The 25,259-nt window shown below is 46.3% G+C and overlaps 1 protein-coding gene across 1 annotated transcript; it reads right to left on the bottom strand.

Annotated features, from left to right (window-relative positions):
- Positions 1-2,376: 2,376 nt before the first annotated feature.
- LOC140908376 (b(0,+)-type amino acid transporter 1-like) lies at positions 2,377-24,150 on the bottom strand. Its single transcript, XM_073335353.1, has 6 exons — positions 23,407-24,150; positions 12,395-12,528; positions 11,930-12,059; positions 5,376-5,500; positions 4,456-4,543; positions 2,377-2,610 (listed from the first exon to the last, which is right to left on the bottom strand). The coding sequence occupies exons 1-6, from the start codon at positions 24,148-24,150 to the stop codon at positions 2,377-2,379; spliced, it is 1,455 nt and encodes a 484-aa protein (XP_073191454.1).
- Between the last annotated feature and the right edge of the window lie 1,109 nt (positions 24,151-25,259).

Here is a 25,259-nt window from a genome sequence, read left to right on the forward strand (position 1 = left end):
TCCCCAGATCAGTCCTTCTTCCCCAGATCATATGTGTTTTCAGCAGTTATCTTGGGCAGGGATTCAGTGAAGAACCGACCAAGATTAACTCACTTCCTATCTTAAATAGGATTTACATATGTCAGGAATCCTTTGTTTCCCAGTTTGATCCCCACCCCCTATTAGTAGAAAAATACTAGTAGGCCAAGATGGGGTCCTGTACCAGGTGACATGATCACATGACCTTGCAGGGCCAAAGCAGCAGCCCAGGAAATTTCTCAGGAAGGAAGGAGATTAGCATCTTCAGAGTCCTCTTGCTCTCCCTAATGGCCCATCCAAGCTGATTGCCTACTTTCTGGTGGGTGTTCCCCAGGTGTAAACACATTTGTAATTGTTATATAGTCAATATTTCTAACTTCAGACACACAAATGATACATGCATACAAATAGGATAATCATAGTCAGTACCTCATAACCTTTCCAATGATACCTCATGTGATCCATCTTGCATTAAACATATCTTAGTTATGCCATATTCATATCATAACAATTTCTCTATGAAGAATATGGGGCGTAGCGTCACATGCAGAAAGGCACCATCTTACCCCATTTTTACAGCTGGGGAACTGAGGCACAGACCAAGTGATCTGCCCAAGGTACACAAAAAGTAAACTAGATCTGCTGAATCCCAGCCCACCACAATACCATCCTTCCTCAGAAGCTCTTTATATTATAAAATTCCAGGATTGTTACTTTGTGTGTCACTCTGAAGCCTAGAATGTCTGAGTCAGTGTCCAAGTGATGGCAACGTCTACAAGCATGGCTGAGAGCTCTCTTTATTTAGAATATCACCAGGTTCAATCATCACTGGGGTTCCTGGTCTGTTACAGTCCAATTTCTAAGTTCTCAGACACTTTGACTTTACAAATTTACATCCATGCAGTGAACAGCCACAGTAAGGCATGTATGCCATGCCAAGAGTCCTGTACCATTGTGATATCATAGGTAACTCAACCAATTACCACCCTTACTCTACAGTTAATTTGCATGCAACAATTTCATTGGTTGTATGAGGGAAACAGCACAGATGGTGGATTATGTGGTCCAATTGCCTTTCCCATGCGACAGCATGGCTTTCCGTCACTCGTACATCACTAAGATATAAGAACAGAGAATGTAACAAGGCAATATCTAGCAACAACAGTGAATGCTTTTGAAATTAGTGTTTAATAATTACAATAAGTGTACATATCAGGGTGGGAAATGATTCCTTGTTTCTTCTCTATTGTTTCATGTAAACAGTAGTGAAAGAAAATCCTCCTAACCAGTATTTAATCCAATAGGTTTAGAAGAGCAACATATTCAGAAGGCCCTAATCACATCATACAAAAAAAAATGGCTGCATCTCTGTATCTATATCTGATGATGCCACCACTTAGGGGGATGGCACTATCAGCAGAAAGGCACTGTGACAGGGTCAGAGGAGGAAGTCTAGGGGGAGCTCTCCTGGTCCAGGAGCTCTGAGGCAGGCACAGACATACCGACCAACACAGACAGAGGCTGAGAGGAAGAAAGTAGTCCCAGGATAATACCTGGTGTCTGGAAAACCCCTACGCTGTGGTTCTCTTTAGGACCTAGGACTTCAAGGAGCCTTGTCATGTAGGCTAGGACAGGCCTCCTTTCCCTCTCAGCCAATCAGGGCAAGTTCAGGGAAAGAGGGAAGCATATAATCTGCCTCTTCCTCCTAACAGGAGGCACACAGAGGACTGCCTTCTGGTGAATCTCTCTCAGATCAGGGAGACTGAACAGGTCTCCCTCTGAACTGTGGAGGAGCATTGGGAAAACCTCAGTCCAGCAGAGATGGCTGGGGAGCAAAGGATGTTTTGCTGTGGAAAGTTCCTCCCCGCCCCCATGGTTTGTTTATTTGTAAGGCTGTGGGGCCAATCTGGGCAGAGCTGGGTGGAAGTAATTTAAAGGGCCTGCTGGGAGAAGCTGGCTCATGGCTGTAACCTGCTACAGGGATAATGGTATGTTACCAGTGATAAGACCTTATTGCCTTGATTGAGTAAAAGTATGAATCCTTTATGAGAATTCCTCTCCCTCTTTGTCAGGATAGAAATATACATGATGCACTGTGGAGTCTCAGGAATGGTAAAGGGTGCAGAATATGTGTGTGAAAGGGAGAAGGTATCCCCAGAAAACACACAAGGACTCTTCCTTTGGCCCATATCTATCTACCACATGTTTTTGTTCCATTTTCTTCCAACCTACTTAATGTAGTTATTCTGCTTCTCCTATGAACAAGCTATTTTGCACATATATCTCAAACAAATATGGTCTTCAGTATTGGAATAAATAAGTAGGAGCAGCCAACAGTGTAGTACGGTGAATGTTAAATTAGTTTGTATTCTTAGCCGTCGGGGCAACTTCCAGGAGCAGCTGGAGATGCAAAGTGACTCTCTGTAAGAACTGGGGATGGCGTTTGTAATGAACTAATGGGAAGTAAACAATGATACCACTGAGGATGAATAGGATGACATAGAGGGACTCGATCTGGGGTTGGTCGATGATTGGAGCCAGCACCAGGTACACAGATGCAATCAACACAATTATTGGTATAATAATTGGAACCTGTGAAAACAAAACATCTCTGTAAAGGACAATATATATCCTAGGCCTGACCCTGTGAAGTTCTGAATGCCCTCAACCCACACTGGAATAGCACTTTCCAGGAGGCACTCAGCACCTTCCAAAACTAGGCCTTTGGGCACAGACTCTTCAGCCAGCCATTAAATCTGCGTGCATGTTCTAGGTACACTGAGGATTATGAACACAGAACCACAAATCCTATAATAGTGTCTGACTGACCACTTGTACTTGAAAATGGGAGGGTCTGCATGTGTAAAGCCGACAGACCTGGTCGTCAAAAGGCAGGATAGAATCTGGGACAGCTGAAGCTTGGTATACAGCCTAAGGCTGTAGCAGACTCATTCATCCCTAGATGGTCTAGATGCCACTAGAGGGAGACAAGAGTGCCACACCAAGCAGACAGCGGTTACACATGCACCGAGGGGTGGATGCCCAAGTAGCCTATTTCTGTAAGTTTGGCCTTAAAAATATTCAATCTAAAACTTAAGTTTAAATTTAATTTAAATTTAACTTAAAATTTCACCAAAGACCTGTAAATAAACAAGAGGGAATAATCCTGCACCAACAGGGAGATGGGTTAGATGCCCCAGTTGTTCTTTTCCATCTCTAACTTCTGTGATACCCTACTTTCAGGAGGGAATCGAACTGCCAAAGTCAATGGTATTGTGCTTGTTTAATAGGGAGAGCATGGATGGGGGACCCTCCACAGATCTCCCTAGCCTTACCACTCAGCAGCACTGCTCTGCCTGCCTCAGCCCATGCTCGCTCCCAACGGGGCCCCAACCCTTCTGGCAAAATTCTAATACAAACTCTAGCTTTACTTTGAGTGTGAAAATGTTTCTCTTGCAGACAATGGTGTGTCACAAGGAGAGATCCTTCTATAGCCACTGCCCTGTTAGCCAAGACCAGGGAACCTCAGGAGTTAGTGACATGAGTTGCTACAGTTTGAGCTAAAGAGCCAAACTATCCATCTAAAAATTGTAACAGGCCCATTACCTCTGTGGACGGAGACCTGGCAGGCACATAAAACACACTGAACAGGGGGTTGCACTTCCACTGTTTCACTCTTCTTTAACCAACAACATGGAGTTTGCTGTCCTAGTTTCAGGACAGAATCACAGGTGATAGGTGCCTTATTGGGACTTTTCCAGCTCCCTGCCCGGGCAGGGCCGTGCTCACTGTTCCATCACTAGTGCTTTGTCAAGTCTAGCTTTAAATATTAAACCTGCTCCACACCTCATGGAGATGCCCACTGGGGTCCAAGATCCACGCATTGCCCCTATCCCAAAGAAAAGCCAATGGACTGTGAATGGAGCCTGCTCTGGTTCACTTTTCTTCAGTGATCCCCTCTAAGCCTAGAAACTCCCCTTTCCGAAGAGTTCCCCGTCTAACAGGAGAAGCCCTGCAGCACATCTTCTCTGGAGCTGTGCAGTCTGATGGGGCACTGGAGAGGGGTACAGGTGACTCCAGAGCAGGACTTCATTTGGATCCCACGAGCTAACCTGTATTTGGGAACCAGTACCCTAGGAAGCAAACATGTGCCCCAGCCATGGCAAAATGACTCAGGAGACCCTTTTAGAGCACTCCTTTCCTTAGATCCTCTTCTCACAGGTTTAAGAAGAAGCAGTGTCTGAGATCCAGGACTAAAGATAAACCTTCACTGGTGGGAGGGGCAGCGTGTTGCCAGGCAGGTAGCTATATGTCTCCATAGTGCCCTTATGTTCAATCCTTCCAGATGGGATTAAAGAGAATATTTGGTAAAGTCTATCAAGGGTGCAACATCATTCTCACTTCCATGGGCAACAAATAAATGTTTTTAAGTTTTACCTTATATGATCTTGGCAGTTCCGGTTTCTTAATCTTTAAGTATAGGAGACCAGCAATAGTTGTGCCATAGAAAAGCCAAGCTGTAAAACTGTACAAAAAAAAAGTTACAACCATTGAGTTCAGGAATTAGATCAGCTGAATATAAAAGCCCTGCTTTTCAGATATCAACTGTATGTACCTTTAAGAAAGTGCACTGTTTAAAAAGGAGAGGAATCATTAACTTTAGTACAAAAGAGCCCTTTTTAATTGTCCTAAATCCAACACTTATCAACATGCACTCCATTTTTCTCACCTACAGTGATCAAAACTTTAAAATGGAGTAAATATCATTAGCCATTAGAACAATTTACCAAGTTTGTGGTGGATTCTCCATCACTAGAAATTTTTAAATAAAAGATTAGATGCTTTTCTACAATATATACTCTAGTTCAAACAGGAATTAATTCTGAAAAATCCTATGCCTGTATTATATGGAGTATCAGAGGAGATGATCACAGTGGCTTCTTCTTATAATCTATGAAAACAGCAGGTATGGATCCATTTGTAAATTACTATGAATCACAGCAGCATTCATGTCACAAAATTGCTAATCACACACTTTTCTCTTCCCTCTGACAGTTGTTAGCTAGAAAATGATAACATGAGCTAATGAAGGCAGCAGGTATCATAGAATATCAGGGTTGGAAGGGACCTCAGGAGGTCATCTAGTCCAACCCCCTGCTCAAAGCAGGACCAATCCCCAATTTTTGCCCCATATCCCTAAATGGCCCCCTCAAGGATTGAACTCACAACCCTGGGTTTAGCAGGCCAAAGCTCAAACCACTGAGCTATCCCTCCCTCCACACAGGTAGAGAGAATGTATTAACAATGTTAAAAACAGATTCGGGGAGGGGGAGGGGCAATGGAAATATTAACCATACCTGAAGAAGTTTACTATGCTGCTGAAGTTTCCTGGTATTATCATTATTAAAGCCATGGCTGATGTAAATATCAGAGCAGGGGAAGGCGTGAGGCATCTCACATGAGCCATGGACAGAATATCTGGCTGAAAGTCAAAGCAAAAGGTGACAGACAGACAATCACATCTGCATAGGGCCCAATTCTGAAATGCATACTCATGCTGCCATGGGCTGCACTGGGAATTTTGCCTGAAGCAAGAGTTCAGGATTGGGCCTTTAACCAGCAGCTAAGCACTGTAATTAAAAAGCAGTTCTACTCTGAAGGGTGTAAACATGGAACGCCTCAAGGCTATCTTTAATCGTAGCTCAGTGATTTCATATCAGATTTGCTCAGGCTGCAAATAAAAGATGGGATTTTCTGTTAGTCTATAGCCTCTAGCTGGTACCTGAAAGCCAAGTCAGATTATTATTAATGATGATTAATGATCCAGAAAGAAAGATTCTAAAAGCAAATTCTGCCTTGTTACATCTGGGCAGCCTCATTGTTCTCCAGCTCTGCTACTTTCAGTTACTTTCCAATGGGACTTGACATCAGCGGGACCATTTGTGGAACTAAGAAATGAAAGACTACTGCAACCAGCCCCCAAACAAACCCTGATTTGTTACAAAATGTGGGATAACTTGCTAGCCTGTTCCATTGCTTGATTCCATTGCTTGGGAGTGTTTAAAGAGAGCACTTTGTCTCATTTCTGACGTGACTATCAGGTGCTCAGTTATAATACTACCCTACTGCCTGAAAACCTGGGTCACTGCATACATTCTGAACTATCTGTTAGCATACATGCTCAGAGCTTTCAGATCCCAAACTGCCCAGAGCATCACATGCATTCCAGAACTTTCCATGTATGGATGACACCATCTTTCATTTCTAAAAAGGGGACAATGCAACACATAACTCCCTGTGTTGCTTGCATGGGCCCAGGCATTTAAACACACTGAAGAGTCCCTGAGCTGAGAGTGTAGGGGAAGTGGAGTCTTACACTTATGCATACGGGAGGAAAAATGATGGAAAGCAAGAACTGTAATTAGGGGGTGCTAGAAAGAACATAGCCTCCATGCTAAGGGTATGTCCACGCTACGAAATTAGGTCGAATGTATAGAAGTCGGTTTTTTAGAAATCGGTTTTATATATTCAAGTGTGTGTGTTCCCACAGAAAATGCTCTAAGTGCATTAAGTGCATTAACTCGGCGGAGTGTTTCCACAGTACCGAGGCAAGCGTCGACTTCCGGAGTGTTGCACTGTGGGTAGCTATCCCACAGTTCCCGCAGTCTCCGCTACCCATTGGAATTCTGGGTTGAGATCCCAATGCCTGATGGGGCTAAAACATTGTCGCGGGTGGTTCTGGGTACATATCGTCAGGCCCCCGTCCCCTCCCTCCCTCCGTGAAAGCAAGGGCAGACAATTGTTTCGCGCCTTTTTTCCTGAGTTACCTGTGCAGACTCCATACCACAGCAAGCATGGAGCCCGCTCAGGTAACCGTCACTGTATGTCTCCTGGGTGCTGGCAGACGCGGTACTGCATTGCTACACAGTAGCAGCAACCCATTGCCTTCTGGCAGCAGACGGTGCAATACGACTGGTAGCTGTCATCATCATGTCCGAGGTGCTCCTGGCCACGTCGGCCAGGAGTGCCTGGGCAGACATGGGCGCAGGGACTAAATTTGGAGTGACTTGACCAGGTCATTCTCTTCAGTCCTGCAGTCAGTCCTATTGAACCGTCTTATGGTGAGCAGGCAGACGATACGGAATTGCTAGCAGTCGTACTGTACCATCTTCTGCCGGCAGGCAAGAGATGAGGATGGATAGCAGTTGTATTGCACCATCTTCTGCCGAGCAGCCATGAGATGTGGATGGCAGGCAGTCCTTCTGCACCGTCTGCTGCCAGCCAAAGATGTAAAAGATAGATGGAGTGGATCAAAACAAGAAATAGACCAGATTTGTTTTGTACTCATTTGCTTCCTCCCCTCACCCGTCTAGGGGACTCATTCCTCTAGGTCACATTGCAGTCACTCAAAGAGAAGGTGCAGCGAGGTAAATCTAGCCATGCATCAATCAGAGGCCAGACTAACCTCCTTGTTCCAATAAGAACAATAACTTAGGTGCACCATTTCTTATTGGAACCCTCCGTGAAGTCCTGCCTGAAATACTCCTTGATGTAAAGCCACCCCCTTTGTTGATTTTAGCTCCCTGAAGCCAACCCTGTAAGCCGTGTCATCAGTCACCCCTCCCTCCGTCAGGGCAATGGCAAACAATCGTTCCGTGCCTTTTTTCTGTGCGGACACCATACCAAGGCAAGCATGGAGGCTGCTCAGCTCACTTTGGCAATTAGGAGCACATTAAACACCACACGCATTATCCAGCAGTATATGCAGCACCAGAAGCTGGCAGAGTGATACCAGGCGAGGAGGCGACGTCAGCGCAGTCACGTGAGTGATCAGGACATGGACACAGATTTCTCTGAAAGCATGGGCCCTGCCAATGCATGCATCATGGTGCTAATGGGGCAGGTTCATGCTGTGGAACGCCGATTCTGGGCTCAGGAAACAAGCACAGACTGGTGGGACCGCATAGTGTTGCAGGTCTGGGACGATTCCCAGTGGCTGCAAAACTTTCGCATGCGTTAAGGGCACTTTCATGGAACTTTGTGACTTGCTTTCCCCTGCCCTGAAGCGCATGAATACCAAGATGAGAGTAGCCCTCACAGTTGAGAAGCGAGTGGCGATAGCCCTGTGGAAGCTTGCAACGCCAGACAGCTACCGGTCAGTTGGGAATCAATTTGGAGTGGGCAAATCTACTGTTGGGCCTGCTGTGATGCAAGTAGCCCATGCAATCAAAGATCTGCTGATATCAAGGGTAGTGACCCTGGGAAATGTGCAGGTTATAGTGGATGGCTTTGCTGCAATGGGATTCCCTGACTGTGGTGGGGCCATATCCCTATCTTGGCACCGGAGCACCAAGCCGGCGAGTACGTAAACCGCAAGGGGTACTTTTCAATAGTGCTGCAAGCTCTGGTGGATCACAAGGGACGTTTCACCAACATCAACGTGGGATGGCCGGGAAAGGTACATGACGCTCGCATCTTCAGGAACTCTGGTCTGTTTCAAAAGCTGCAGGAAGGGACTTTATTCTCAGACCAGAAAATAACTGTTGGGGATGTTGAAATGCCTATATGTATCCTTGGGGACCCAGCCTACCCCTTAATGCCATGGCTCATGAAGCTGTACACAGGCAGCCTGGACAGTAGTCAGGAACTGTTCAACTACAGGCTGAGCAAGTGCAGAATGGTGGTAGAATGCGCATTTGGATGTTTAAAGGCGCGCTGGCGCAGTTTACTGACTCGCTTAGACTTCAGCGAAACCAATATTCCCACTGTTATTACTGCTTGCTGTGTGCTCCACAACATCTGTGAGAGTAAGGAGGAGACGTTTATGGCGGGGTGGGAGGTTGAGGCAAATCGCCTGGCTGCTGGTTATGCGCAGCCGGACACCAGGGCGGTTAGAAGAGCACAGGAGGGCGGAGTACGTATCAGAGAAGCTTTGAAAACCAGTTTCATGACTGGCCAGGCTACGGTGTGAAAGTTCTGTTTGTTTCTCCTTGATGAAACCCCCCGCCCCTTGGTTCACTCTACTTCTCTGCAAGCTAACCACCCTCCCCTCCTCCCTTTAATCATTGCTTGCAGAGGCAATAAAGTCATTGTTGCTTCACATTCATGCATTCTTTATTCATTCATCACACAAATAGGGGGACGACTACCAAGGTAACCCAGGAGGGGTGGTGGAGGAGTGAAGAAAAATGCCACACAGCACTTTAAAAGTTTACAACTTTAAAATTTATTGAATGCCAGCCTTCTTTCTTTGGGCAATCCTCTGTGGCGGAGTGGCTGGTTGGCCGGTGGCCCCCCCACCGCGTTCTTGGGCGTCTGGGTGTGGAGGCTATGGAACTCGGGGAGGAGGGCGGTTGGTTACACAGGGGCTGTAGTGGCAGTCTGTGCTCCAGCTGCCTTTGCTGCAGCTCAACCAAACACTGGAGCATACTGGTTTGGTCCTCTAGCAGCCTCAGCATTGAATCCTGCCTCCTCTCATCACACTGCCGCCACATTTGAGCTTCAGCCCGCCACTTACTCTCTTCAGCCCGCCACCTCTCCTCCCGGTCCTTTTGTGCTTTCCTGCACTCTGATATTATTTGCTTCCGCACATTCGTCTGTGCTCTCTCTGTGTGGGAGGACTGCATGAGATCAGAGAACATTTCATCACGAGTGCGTTTTTTTTCTTTCTAATCTTCACTAGACTCTGGGAAGGAGAAGATCCTGTGATCATTGAAACACATGCAGCTGGTGGAGGAAAAAAAAAAGGGACAGTGGTATTTAAAAAGACACATTTTATAAAACAGTGGCTACACTCTATCAGGGTAAACCTTGCTGTTAACATTACATACATAGCACATGTGCTTTCATTACAAGGTTGCAGTTTGCCTCCCCCCACCGCGTGGCTACCCCCTCAACCCTCCCCGTGGCTAACAGTGGGGAACATTTCTGTTCAGCCACAGGCAAACAACTCAGCAGGAATGGGCTCCTCTGAATGTCCCCTGAAGAAAAGCACCCTATTTCAACCAGGAGACCATGAATGATTATCTCACTCTCCTGAGGATAACACAGAGAGATAAAGAACGGATGTTGTTTGAACGCCAGCAAACATACACTGCAATGCTTTGTTGTACAATGATTCCCGAGTACATGTTACTGGCCTGGAGTGGTAAAGTGTCCTACCATGAAGGACGCAATAAGGCTGCCCTCCCCAGAAACCTTTTGCAAAGGCTTTGGGAGTACATCCAGGAGAGCCGCGACTGCCAGGGCAAAGTAATCCTTTCACATGCTTGCTTTTAAACCATGTATAGTATTTTAAAAGGTACACTCACCAGAGGTCCCTTCTCCGCCTGCCGGGTCCAGGAGGCAGCCTTGGGTGGGTTCGGGGGGTACTGGTTCCAGGTCCAGGGTGAGAAACAGTTCCTGGCTGTCGGGAAAAGCGGTTTCTCCGCTTGCTTGCTGTGAGCTATCTACAACCTCATCATCATCATCTTCTTCGTCCCCAAAACCTGCTTCCATGTTGCCTCCATCTCCATTGAAGGAGTCAAACAACACGGCTGGGGTAGTGGTGGCTGAACCCCCTAAAATGGCATGCAGCTCATCATAGAAGCGGCATGTTTGGGGCTCTGACCCAGAGCGGCCGTTCGCCCCTCTGGTTTTCTGGTAGGCTTGCCTCAGCTCCTTAAGTTTCACGCGGCATTGCTTCGGATCCCTGTTATGGCCTCTGTCCTTCATGCCCTGGGAGATTTTGACAAAGGTTTTGGCATTTTGAAAACTGGAACAGAGTTCTGATAGCACGGATTCCTCTCCCCATACAGCGATCAGATGCCATACCTCCCGTTCAGTCCATGCTGGAGCTCTTTTGCAATTCTGGGACTCCATCATGGTCACCTCTGCTGATGAGCTCTGCATGGTCACCTGCAGCTTGCCACACTGGCCAAACAGGAAATGAGATTCAAAAGTTTGCAGTTCTTTTCCTGTCTACCTGGCCAGTGCATCTGAGTTGAGAGTGCTGTCCAGAGCGGTCAGAATGGAGCACTCTGGGATAGCTCCCGGAGGCCAATACCGTCGAATTGTGTCCACAATACCCCAAATTCGACCCAGCAAGGCTGATTTAAGCGCTAATCCACTTGTCAGGGGTGGAGTACGGAAATCGATTTTAAGAGCCCTTTAAGTCGAAATAAAGGGCTTCATCGTGTGGACGGGTGCAGGTTTACATCGATTTAACGCTGCTAAATTCGACCTAAAGTCCTAGTGTAGACCAGGGCTAAGTGCAGAGAACGAGCTCCCCTTCTTCTCCTTGGCGTAGGGATCAGCAGTACTTCACAGTTCACCTCCCCTCTGCCCCAGTCTGTTTCAATTTACTTTAACCATTGAGAGAGACCCTTAAGAGTGAAGACTTTGAGGCTATATCTACACTCAATGTTTTTGATCATTTCCCCCCACCCCACCACTGATCTAATACATGTGCAGTTTCAGCTCCAGCAATGGTGTGAGCACGAATGTAGACAATGTGCACGCATTTCCACTACGGTAGATGACCTGGGGGTAAAAAGAAGCCCACACTTAGTCTGTACGCTGTGTTGCTGGTGCTCAGAGCTGCACCTTTCCACCTGCAGTAAACCCTAAGTTGGAGAGTTTATGAACAATGTCTGATTCCACATCACCTCCCACTTCAGTGGTGGCCTAGCCAGCAGCAACTGAAGAATCAATCCACAGAGCTTTCTAAAATCCTGCAGGAAAAGGGGAGTTAGGAGCTAATATTTCTAATACATGTGTTTTTAAAAAAACAAAACAGACTTTGGAGGGGAAAATCAAACAATGGAGATGCCTTTATATATCAGTAAATGGCTTCAAGAAGCTTTCCCCCCTTTTTGCTTCATATTAAGGGGGAAATAGCATGAACCTAAATAGACAGTTTCTACTCCCTTACCATATGGCCTTCCCTTGAAGCAATATAGCACACACGGCCTCCACTGAAAAACGTTCCATTCGCTGACCCAAACGAAGACAGCGCAACTGACAATGAGATCACCCAGACCCAGTTGCCCAGGACTTTATTCCTAAGTGACAGGGAAATAAAACAGCAAGGCCACAGATCATGCAAAAGCAAATGGTTTTAACCATGACAGAGAAAGACAATCAGTCTCACTCCCTTAATTCATCTTTAACTAGTTGTGCAATGCTATGGCCAGCAGAGGCAGTCATCCTGACCAACTGGAAGAATGCCCTTAGTGTCATCCGTATCATACAGGTGGGGAAACAGGTGAAGTGACCTGCCCAAGGTCACTCAGCAGGCCAGTGGCAGAGCTGGGAGTAGCACTAAGTTCTCCTGAATGCCAGTTGGGTGTCCTAGCCACTAGGCAGCAGTGACAGCGTTAGTACACGCATAGCTCACCCCCAGCTGACGGCCACAGCGCCTGAAGACAGAAGTTCAGCTGGAGTCAGGGCTGCAAAGTAGCTCACGTTTACCAGCAAATATAGGCATGTCACCAAAGGAATGGCAATCATCACTGCTCTTGGAAGGTTCACCTAGGGAAGAGATAAAGAAGGATGAGCTAAGGGCTCCAACACAGCAATGGATATTTACAGCTGCCTCTTGCAGATGGCCAGCTCACGCTGGAATTGAAATCTTCATTGACAATTGACGCACAGCAAAACATTTGACAGGGTGAGAGTGGACATGGTCACATGTACATTCTTGTGCCATAACCTATTTTACTGAATTTCCACGAACCACTGTAAAACATTTAGCAGCGGCTATAACAGAGTTCCTGTGTCCCTGTGTGTCTGAGCATTTTTTGGCCAGCACGCTGAACAGAGATAGAGACTGGACCAAGCTGACCGAAGGGAAAGGGATGGGATGGGAAAAGAACAATTTTATGACACTTACGGTTACGGTTGCTCAAAGACTGAAACCCGCCCCATTTCCTTCTCTTCTACTTCCTCCCCTTTGCAAATGGGAGTTGCATGGAGGGGGAGGAGAGGTGGTGGCTTGGGTATGGATCCAAGAAGGGAAAGGGAACCATTTCTTGGTCCAAGGAAAGTCAGAGCAATCTATTCTCCCTATGACCATTGCAAATGTTTATTACCATTCCCAGTCCTTGGCATGTGGCCTCTCTCTACACTGAGTCACTCTGCAGAAGCAGGGAAAAGTGGAGGTGAGTGAGGTGTCCTCTGGCAGTTCTGACACATCCCATGTCCCTTAGTAGTGGAGAGGTGTTATTCCAAAGGTGCAGTGAAGAAAAGGCACTTCTTGTAGTTTCCCTGTCCCTTTCAGTGCTGCTCATTGAACACAGGGGTTGGACTTTCTGGTGATGCGGTGGGTGGGATGAGTTATGGGGTGAGTGGATATTCTCTGTTGTTCTTTGTTCCTTTACCATGGGAAGGAAACTCTGTCTGCTAGCTAGTCAATTTCCTCTCAAATTTCCACCCTGAGGGCATAATTCAGCAAATATTCAAGCTGGTTCCCTGGGTTTAACAGCAGGGCAAATGGGTGTGGTCCAGCTCTGTAGCTCGCCAAATTCTTCCACTCAGCAATAGAGGGATCACCCTTATTAGAAACATCTAATAAACACCTTAGCATAGGTGGCGGGTGCCCTCCACAGTACTGGAAAGAACGGTCTTTTTCATTCTGGTATATTCAGGACTGCTATGTTCTCCAAGTGATGGGCAGCCTTTAAAGAACAGAAAGGTGACTTGTACCATGACCCCTGAAAGAACCGAATCCACCCCACACACTGTAAACATTGCATTTTGATAAAAGTAAGACAGGTATCTTAGCATTTTTAACCTCAGCTGCTTCCCTGTGGGCTGCCAAAGTAGTATGAAAGAAGGGGGCTGTAACAGCTGCATTGCCTGGATTCTAAAAAGTATCAATATTGTGGCCTTCAGCAGTACAGTTGCGTTACGTGGGGGGATTTAAGTCCTGTCCAAGGAAAAAATGAAATATAATGCTACCCGGGTCTTTGACATGGCAAGATGTTCTGCTGCTGAGAGGGAACCCATTCTGGTGGTAGGGCAGAGGGGCACCACAGACATAACAAAGGGAGATGTCAAGGACTCTGGAGGACCTGCCTGTTGGTGTAGATAGGAGTCAGGGGCAGTTGGACTTTCCTAGGGCAAGAGAGGATAAGGCTGTTAGGCAGGATGAGGCATTCCTGTAAATGGAGAGACAGCATGGGCAATGGGAGCATGCACAGAGGGAATAGGATCATGCACTCATGCAGCCCCTAGTCCAACTGGTAGCGGAAGGCTTTCAGGGCCTGCCCCCTGCTCGGGCCACTCCTCCTTTATGGGAACAGGCAACATTACCTCTGCCTCCTCCAGCAGCAGCCCAGGCTGCTGCTGTGACAGTGAATCCCAACTCCCTCCCTGCTGGGGAGGGGCATGCTGGATGCCCAGCACCATGTCCTCCTCAGTCACCAAAAACTCCTCTTGAAGGACCCCGGTCCGGTCCTAGCACAGCCTGTGTTTGGCCCCTAAACGCCATACAGGAGATGTCCCTATTTGTCACACCACACAATATTCTGTGGGCATTCCCCCTCTTCCCAAGGAGAGGAAAAGGTTGTGGAGATGTCTTTGCTTAAAGTAATTTTTGCCTACTTGTAAGGGAATTTGGCTTTTTTTGGGGTGGGGAGGGAGGTGGTCATTTGTTCCTGTTACAAACCGTTCTTGTTCCATGTATATATGTTTATGCAGAAGTCTCAAAGTCCCGGCCCACGGGCTATCTGTGGCCCGAGACCCTCCTCACTGCGGCCCCTGGAAACTTTTTAAAAATTTTCTTTCATCTGGCCCTCGTGGCTGCCGCCCGGAGGTAGGAGGGGAGTGGGCTGGAGAGATTCACTTGCTCCATCCTGCTGCTCCTGGAACCCTCCCAGGGGTTGCACTTGGCAACGTGTCATTCATAAAACTTTTGATCTCTGTGGCCTGGGGGACATTCACTTCGGCAGCTCGGCTCCCTGCAAGGGGTTCCCTACCCCTGCGGTTGCTGGTGGAGCTGCGGAAGAGAGACCCAAGCAGCCACGCTGCCGGCTCTGTCTGCTGCAGGCGCCGCCCCCCGCAGCTCCCATTGGCTGGGGGAAAGGGATAGAGAGATCATCACTAGTCGCCAGGCAGAGTCAGCCATGGAGGCAGCCTCACTAGTCGCCGGACAGAGTCAGCTGGGGTGGCATGGGGCCAAGGGAGCGAGGGAAAAGGGTGGGAAACGGGCTGGGAGGTGGTGTGACTCATGAGGCGCCAATGACAGCATGAGGGGGCATGCTGCTTCTGTCTCCCTTCCTGAAGTGCTGACTCCGTGGCCAAGGGGAGCTCCAGGAGCGGCGCCTTCATGGAGGCAATGTGCCTGGTGCCTGCAGATAAGATAAGAAGAAAGGAAAGAGACTCTTCCCAGCTGTTGCCGCTGCTGGTCTGTGTAATAAAATGAGGCCCTTTATTTACTTTTTAACCCACTGTCCCACGTAATGTTGGTAGGTTGTGTAGGAGAGGCAATCTCAGCAGGAGCACCAGGAGGCACTGACCCTGATGGGAGCATAATCCCAGAGACACAGGGGAGGGTTAGACCCCCCACTGCCCCATCTCTTTAGGGTAATAGCCATGCGCCTCACCCCCTGCACCTGACCAGTGGGCAGGCCATGACTGTGCCTCCTCCTCAGCCGCTTTTGTGCCCAAGGCGGCCCAGCCCCACAAGGTCCTGCTGTCAATAGAGCATCGAGTGTGGGAAACTGGAGCAGGAACTGCCTCGTGGTAGGATGGTGTTGGTGAAGGTGTTTGGTGGCCCCTGAAAGACCAGGTTTCTATTCCTGGCACTGCCTCTGCCAGTGATGTCCTGTGTGACCTTGGGCAAGGCCTCAGTTCCCTAGCTGTCACACAGGGATAATAATAACCCACCTTTCTCTCTCTCTCACACACACACACGGGTTGCTTGTAAACAGCCTTACAGAGAGATGTCTCAACCTAAAAAAAAAAAGGAAAATTGACGACGAACACCCCCAATTCCAAGACAAGTGGACTGTTAATTATTTTGTCATTGAGTACAAACAGACTGCCTCATGCCTGATCTGCAAAGACAAGGTTGCTGTTTTAAAAGACGACACTATCGAACAACATGACACAACGAAACATGCACAGCAATATGATAAGTATCAGGGAGAAGAGAGAGAGAGCGAAGATGGTCTTACAATTGAAAAAAGACTTCGCGAAGCAGCAGCAGCTTTTTCAGAAAGTGAGAAAAGAATCAGAGTCAGCAGTTTTGGCAAGTTATGTCATAAGTGAAATGACTGCTAAGTGTGGGAAGCCATTTACGGATGGTGAATTTATTAAACAATGCTTTATTAAAGTCAGTGAGATCGTATGTCCCAACAGGAGAGATGTTTTCAGCAATATCAGCCTATCTCCAAATACAGTAGCAGAACATATTATTCAATCGCAATTGATGAGAGTACCAATTTGGTTGACAGTATGCAACTTGACATATTTGTGAGAGGGGCTGATGAAAACTTTGCAGTAACTGAAGAACTGCTCAGCTTGTCAACAATGCACGGTAGGACAATGGCCAGTGAAATTTTTCACTGCCTCACAGAAGCACTGGAACAACACCGTCTGCCATGGCACTTGTTAGCCACCTTAATCACTGATGGGGTTCCAGCAATGATTGGTCAAAAAAACAGATTGGTAGCACTAGTACAAAAAAAGATGGCCGAGCAAAATGCTGAGCAACCAATAGCGTTACACTGCATCATTCACCAACAAGCACTGTGCAGTAAATCTTTGAAATCTGACAAATGTCATGTCAATTGTTGTGAAATGTGTGAATTACATTTGCTCAAGGGGCTTGCAGCACAGACAGTTTTGTGCTTTCTTGGAGGAAACTGAATCTAAATAAGGTGACTTGCTCTACTTCATTGAGGTGTGCTGACTAAGCAAGGGTTCTACTTTTAAGAGATTCTTTTAATTGAAAACAGAGGTGAAAAGATTCATGGAAGAAATTAAATTGTCTGTACCACAATTTGAAGATCACAAATGGATGACAGATCTTGCTTTCCTTGTTGACATTACACAAGAGCTGAATATCCTACACCTGAAGCTGCAAGGTCCAGGCCAGCTGGTGACAGCAGTGTATGATAATGTAAGAGCATTCACAACTAAACAAAAACTGTGGAAAAATCAGATTTCTCAGGGGACTCTCACTCATTTCCCAGCATGCAAGTCACTTGTGGAAGAGCTCAGCTCTGAAATACAATTCAGTGGTTCTGAATACATTACTAAGCTTGACCTGCTTTTGCAAGAATTTGATCACCGGCTTGCAGATTTCAGAAAGCACAAAGAAAGCTTCGATATGTTTGCTAATCCATTTTCTGTTGATGAGGAAACACTACCATGTGATTTACAAATGGAACTCGTTGATATGCAGTGCAACACATCTTTAAAGACTAAATTCAGAGAAACCGAAGATGTCACAGTTCTTCAGACAGCTACCACCATCTTTCCCAAATCTTGCAAAACCTTCAGAAAAATCATGTCCTTGTTTGGTGGTACTTAACATTTGTGAGAGACTTTTTTCCACAATGAATATACTGAACACAACTGTCTGATGCCCACCTTGCTGCAATCCTGAAGGTTTCAACTGCTCAGTCACTTTGGCCAAACATCAACAAACTGACAGAACTGAAGCGTTGCCAGGTGTCCGGCAAACACTAAAAACTCTCTGGCAGGCGAAGAATTGTATAAAGTTGTATGACAGTTTTATTATTTCTAAGAAATTTGAAATAAAAAATACAATATAAATGTTTTCTTTTCTGAACACCATCTTCAGTGACATTACTGGCCCGCTGGGAGGATTTGAGGACTGGCAGTGGCCCTAAGGTAAACTGAGTTTGAGACTCCTGTGTTAATGGAAGTTACTGGTCATGTCATTTGCATGAGTACCTTCTTAAGTATGGTCACTGGGATACTTCCTGGAGGTTTGGGGTGAGGTAGTGGATTCATGACTGAGTGATTTCTGTAAGAGACCAGTGCCATGGAAATGTGAATAATTCCATCCCGACCCTACCGCCTTTTCCCTCACCTCACCCCAGCCATGAATTACCTAGTTTTTTAAAGAGTTCATAGCAGTGAAGTATGAAGTGAAATAACCGTTGCTGTCCAAAGTACCACAACAGACAACATGAATTTTATGGAAAAGTCTTTGTTTTTGTTAACTAAGTGAGAATACAGAAAAAGGAAACAAACGTTAACTAACAATGAAGATGCCTGATGCCAAGCACTTTAACGACTCCCCCACCCTCAGTTATCACTGGCAACCATGAGAGCAGTCATAGCATGGGAGCATGCATAGCTCCTGATGACAGCTTGGAGATACTGTGGCAGAATTGTAAGGAAGAACATATTAAGTCCTTCCCAAAACCTTATGGGACTGGGGTGGGGTTTTTTTTTTAATTATTGTATCAATATTTAAGTGCTCCCTGTAACAGATTTTCTATTCATTGCTGGGGCGCCTCCTTGTGGCTGCATCTGGGGAATAGCCCTGCCCAGTCTGATGCCCTTTCCTATTTCTCATTCACAATACAGCCCTTCTCATGCTTCAGGGATTGGAGTGCTACCTCTTCATGGCTTGGCCCACTGGCCAAGTCACTATTGTTTTCCCCTTCTGGAGTGTTAAAGTCTCTCCATACCAGCTGTCTCAGGCAGTCTTCTAATTCACTGCCTAGACTGTGCCACTTCCCCAGTGACTGGTAGGGGATCTGGGACCCGTCCAGGCACCCTCAAATCAGCAGCCAAGGTCTGCATTGTCCTAAACCTTGCTGTCATTTTCCTAAACCTTTCCCTACTCCACCCCTATCAGGCTTCTGTTCTACCACCCTTCTGGTTAAACCCTTCTTTCAGGGCCAGGATCCCAGGGCTTCTACTCTTCTCCTGAGTCTCCTTCTTTCCCTCTCTAAGCCCAGAGTAACCACAGACTTCCACAGCACTGCCTCCTTCTGCCCTCTCTTCCTGACCTTATACCAGCCTGCCTGCTCCTGCCCAACTGGGCTTCATCCTCAATCAGTGCTTGCTCATCAAGCCTAACTCTCCCTCAGGTGTGGCCTACAAGGTTACTTAAGCCCTCTTGGGCCACATTAATCCTTTCCAGGCTCGTGTGGAGTGAATACCCCATCACACTCCCCATAAACCGACCCCAAACAGAGCAGTTAACATGAAACAAAAACATTGCTCAGTGATGGTACTGAAGTGTATTAAAAGTCTCCATAGTACAAAACCATGACCACAGCTCTTAACCCTGAGTGTCCTCTCCCAATTGTCTTGCTTTCAGTTAGAACACTTACTGAAGGGGATCAACACAAATCAAGGTATCCTGCCACAGAAGTATGTGGCAATGCTCTATTGTGCTTGTCAAGCAGTACAACATTGTCATAACAGTGTACCACGACACAGTCCCAATTCACTGTCTGGCTCCTCGTTATGACATTATTTGTGAGCTCACAGCATCATGAATTTTGCTGGCCCTCCAGGAACGAGGAGCAGTGCGCACATGGGTGGGGTTGCCTGTACAGGCTTCAGAAAGCAGTTCTGTCCTGTGCCCGCTGGCTGTGGAAGTATTCCCACTGAGCCCCACATACTTTAAACAAAACACAGTTCACCACGATAATCCAAACCCTGTTGGCCACATTGGCATCCAGATGAGTCCAGAGGCATTGCCCAAAAGTGCACTTTACTACCATTCTGTAGCTACTTGATCTGTAGTTTAATTCTTTTTCTTGGGTCAGAGATGTCGGGGTGAGCCACGGTAGGAGTGGGTCTGCAGAGTCCCCAGAATAAATGTCAGCACAGAAGCACCATACATAGTCACATTGTTTTGGAAGAATAAATGTGCATCTTTCCCTTGCAGTACAACCCCAATCTCCTGAGCACCCTGGCATCATGGACCTTCCCTGTGTGTCCAGTGTTTAAATTCATGAACTGACCCCTGAGGTCCACCAAGCCTTGGAGAACCAGTGAATAGTAACCTTTGCAGTTCACATACTCACTGGCCCCTTTTAGTGGGAAAAGTGAAAGGCTGCATGTTCTGTTCATGGCCCCACACAATTAGGAAAAATCATCCTCTGAAATCCTGCTATAATTTCAGAGACTTGCATTATGCCAACCACACATCGGTAGATTACAGCATTGACAGCCTGGCATATCTGTACAACCACCATCCCAACAGTCGACTTCTCAACCCTGAACTGGTTGGCAACTGACCAATAGCTGTCCAGTTGTTGCCTGATTTCCCTTTCAGGAAAATAGCCATCTGTTTCTGCACTGGTATGGGATTCTGAAATCGAATGGTCTAGCGCTGGGGGCTTGGTCCAAGCTCCTGGCACAACTGAATGAAGGTCTGCTTCCTCATTCTGAAATTCTGAGGCACTGGTCATCATCCCAGGATTCCAACATGATGTCATCCCACCACACTGTGCCACTTCTCTGGGACCAGAAGTGGTGGTCTACTCATGGCATACCATCATGATCCCAGCATTCAAACCATCCATTCCATGGGACCTGAGTGGATTTTCATTCCTGCTCTGGGCCAGCCATCTTCGCCACCTGACAGCTCTCTGGACTGATTCCATCCACTGTCCGGTACTGCACCACATGAACATTTGTCCTGCAAGCAGTAACAGAAGCAGAACCACATCTTCCTGGACCTGTTCCATGCCTCCAACACAGTTTGGCAGAAGGGAGAGAAGAGTGGGAGCTGCCTTTGTCAAGTGTGTGAAGGCGGGGTACAGTACCAGCAAAACGCAGCAAGGTGGCTCCTAGAGTGTGCGATGCACAGGACTCCGGGATAGCACTAATGTCACATGCCAAAAAGGAGCAGTGTGGATATATGCCCATTCACAGCATATACCAGTGCCCACCATGGCATATGGGGACACTCATCATGGGTACAGGATATACGGTATAAGCACATGTAGCCCCGTACACTCTTAAGTGTAGATGTAGCCAAAGTGAAATCATGTTTTTCACACAATACTTTCACAATGGACTCAGTCTTGAGGTCCTCACTCAGGCAACAATTCTATTGACTTGAGTGCCTTTTGCCTGAATAAGGATTGAAAGACCAGGCCTTGAATGCAGACGTTCACTATAACTGTCCATAACCAAGGTCCTCCACTGGGACATTCATGTATTATTGTTTGTTTCCCCAACCATGTGCTTGCAAACTCTCTTTACAACTGTGACTGCCAGGGGGTGGAGAGGAAGGGATCAGGAGTAGAAGTGAGGGGAACAGAGGAAGGCCAGGGTCAGGAGCAGCCATGCGTGTACCATCAGCGCCCTCACACCCACTCATTATCTATAGATCTACAATCAGAGTATCTGGCACCATTAAGTGTTTAAAATATGAATAACAATATCAATCTCATCCTTCCTTCCCATCCTGTAGGAGAATTAGCTTAATTTGTTTAGAATTGTTTTATTTTGTGTGTGTGAGCGAGAGAGAGAGCGAGAGAGACCGGGGGTGCAGCAGGTGCTGGTACAGAATTGAAGTCTCCAGGAGGGGGGCTATATCACGGGGAGACTCCTGCTAGAGAGACTGTATGCTGAGGAATAAAGAGGAGACACATCTGCACCACCGATAGGCCCAATTTTGGAAATACCTCTGTGATTCCTCCAAAAGGATCACACAGACACATGCCAGTTTGTACTGATCTGAACCAAAGAGTTAGTGTGACCAGTAGCTAGTGCAGGATTTGCTAACTGTGTTATACCCTAATGACATTTGCTGTTTAGTGTAACATTCTCACTAACTTATGACTTTCATTCTATCCCTGCCCTGGGAATAAAGAACTCTTTTGTTTTCAGAGGGACTGTCATTCTTGGAAGGAGCCTGTTAAATGCCCACATGGCTCTTATAGCTGTGCAGACAACACTTGCTCCAAAGTTTGTGGTGTAATGTTTGTATGTGCCAACACCACCAAATGTCCATGTTCCACTGCACAGGCCTATCTGAGACAAGATGGGGGTCAGTTACACTTATAATTATTACTTGTATGGCAATAGTGCATAGACACCCCAGCTGAGATCAGGGTCCCCTTGGGCTAGACATCATACAAACACATAGCTAGCTCCTGCCCTGATTGATTTACAATCTAAATAGACAAGACCAACAAAGGGTGGGCAGGGAAACAGGGGCACAGGGAGGTGAAATTACTTGCCCACGGTTATGCAGTGAGTTGGTAGCAGAGCCAGGAATAGAATCCAGGTCTCTTGAACCCCATGGCCAATGCCCTACCCAACAGACATACTACCTCCCAACATGCTCTCATAAAATGTCTCTTATTTATTTATTGGTTAGTATCTGAGGGTCCAATTATGACTGAATAATGAGTTTTCAAGGGTGCCATCTGTTTAACCACAACTCTTTAAGATTATAAGCTATCATTTCCCACCAGAAAGCACTCCTTTCCTAACAGAGAAAAAAATTATAATTATGTTGTCAAGTGAATGATTAAACCATGCATTTACAAAGACGTATTGTACTTTAATCTGTTGCGTGACTCTTGATCATTGTAACGATAGCTTACTTGCTGCCAGACCTGAAGATCACCTGTTTTGTTGCATCATTCCATGAACATTTCACTGAAATTGATGAAATATCAGTGTCTATTGCTGAACATTCAACATGTCCAAGAGTTAGATCACATTTAGATCACAGTTCAGAGGTGACAATTAGCCCTAACTGTCCTATGGATTTTTGCGATGTGAATACTTGTCCATTGGGAACTGGACTGAGACCATGGTGAGGATTTTTGGCCTGTGTTGTGCAGCAAATCAGATTAGATGATTGCAATGGTTCCTACTGGCCCTAACATCTGTGAACTATCAAATAATAAACACAGGGGCTTTTACTGAAGATATTACAAGTGGTGAGTACCTGACCAAAATTCTTCCTGTTCCTACCTCAGCTACCTGTGCTGTGGAACAGTGTGCTGTACTTCCGTAGATTGTCTCCCTTCACCCTAAAGGCATCTGCCTTTCAGTGTTTAAAATTCTTTGGGAAGAAGTGCTGTGTAATGTAAGATATTAATTGTAATTTAGATTAATGTTGAATTGTGCTCCTTCTATTAGATCTGTAAACTTGATTGCTGCTGCACTGGTATGAAATATGCTCTGTATACTTCTGCACTCACATGGCTCCATTCAACCAAGGATTGGTCACTATTTTAATCCCCAGTTTATGGAGAGAGAAAATAAGGCACAGAGAAGTTAAATGGTTTGCTCAAAATCACACACAGGTCAGGGACAGAGCCCAGTTTGTGTGGCTCCATGCTTTAACCACTAGACAGTACTGCCCCTCTCATTATCTTAAAACAATCAAAGGTGCTATTAGCAAAATTAAACAAATAAGTAAAATCCGTATAATTCACTCACTTCAGGCTTCCTAAGTTCCTCGGTCACAAAATTCAGGTTGTTCCATCCATCATAGGACCACAGTCCCTGATAAAATGCCACTCCGATTGGCCCAGTCCTTGCAGTTGTGTTTTGAAAGGTGTCCTGGAAACTTTGCGTGTGTCCATTGATGAGCAACACCACACCGCCTATTACAATGACCAGCAAAACTAACAGTTTGGCTGCTGTAAATATGTTCATAATGGCTGTGGCCAGCCTCACATTGAGACAATTAACGATGGTTAAAAACAGGATACAGCTAGCGGCCGTACACTTGATCACTACCTGAGGGGTTGAGCATCCTTGGTAAAATGGAGCAACAGCATATTCGGCAAAGCTTAAAGAGACACCTGCCACACTGGCAGGCCTTACCACGATGATGGAAGTGTATGCAAAAAGAAAAGCAGGAAGAGAGCCAAAATTCCTTAAGATATAAATATAGTCCCCCCCTGACTCTTTAATTATGGTCCCAAGTTCAGCATAAGACAGGGCTCCAAACATGACCAGCAGACCACAAGCAGCCCAGATGATGAGACTTCCTGCAGGGCTACCCATATGGTACAGCACCCATTCTGGAGACATAAAGATCCCAGACCCGATCATGGTGCCTGCAATTAACGACACAGCGCTAATCAGTCCAATCTCTCGCTTCAGCCTTAAAGTCCCCATCCCTTCACTCGGATCTGCAGCTGAACTAGAAGAGTCTACTGTCCTCCTTTCCCGCATAAAGGAGCTCTTAGTATATGTTGCTTCAGAGAAGGTGTAAAAAAGCAGCACTCAGTGTTTCAAGTAAGGACTGTCTCAATCCTTAAGGTCACAGTTAATAATTACAGCAGTTAAGTAAATTACTTCAGATGTTACGGGTCCATTCAGTGATTTATAGTGAGATACATGACCTTTTTTTGTTGCCTTCCTTTCCTTTTATTACCATCTTATCATGTGTTATAACACAGTGCAGCTTTACCCTGCTTCATCCTGGCTCAGGTGCCGAGCCCCTTTTACTCCCATTGCAGGCAATGGGAATGGTCTGCCCTCAACACCCCAGAGGAGGTGCTCAGCACCTTGCAGGATTGTGTAATCCTGATTAGTTTGCAGTTTTGCATGTTATGCGTTTGTGTCAATCCAAAAACAAGCTGCAGACAAGCTAAATTCCCATACAAATATGCACTTTATTCTCTGAGGCTGATTCAAAGTCACTGTTCAAGCAATTTTCAGAACTGGTACCGTAGACCCTGCACGCTGCTGGAGCTTCTGACTTGGTTTTTCATGCCATATTAAGGAGCTGTTTAACAGGCTCTTCCCCAAAAGGCTGGTTATTGCATCTTGTTTGGACAAGCACTGCTTTCAGTTTGGAAATCAAAGACAGTGCAAGTGAGGTGAATGTTCTGTCAAAGACGGTCCATAGACACAATGCCCACAGTTAAGGGCAGATTCTGGCTCTGCTTGAATGGCTTTACAAGGTGAGGGAGAAAGTGTATGCAGGCAGCTGTCTTTTCCTTACACCCTTCTGATGGGGGTAGCCACTGTCCCTCCCCATACTGCAGAGCTGGTAATCTTATATATGTGGTATAGCAGCTGCTGCTCCTGCCTGTGTTCATCTTGCATTCTGGGGCCATTCTGCTTGCATCTACTAATTTCCACTGGTGCTTTGTTCCCAAAAGAGGCAAACTGTGCAGCTTCAATTTCTTGGCTTCAGTGGAAATTATACCTGAATAAGGACTAGTCTGGCATATAAATTGTTCATTTTTTAATCTTATTCATTTCAATGTCTATGATACAGAAAAAGGCATCGATCCAAGACTCTAGACACTTTTAACATATGGTACAAACAGGAA

This window comes from Lepidochelys kempii, chromosome 3, assembly GCF_965140265.1.
Source record: "Lepidochelys kempii isolate rLepKem1 chromosome 3, rLepKem1.hap2, whole genome shotgun sequence".
In the NCBI taxonomy this organism is placed as follows: domain Eukaryota; kingdom Metazoa; phylum Chordata; order Testudines; family Cheloniidae; genus Lepidochelys; species Lepidochelys kempii.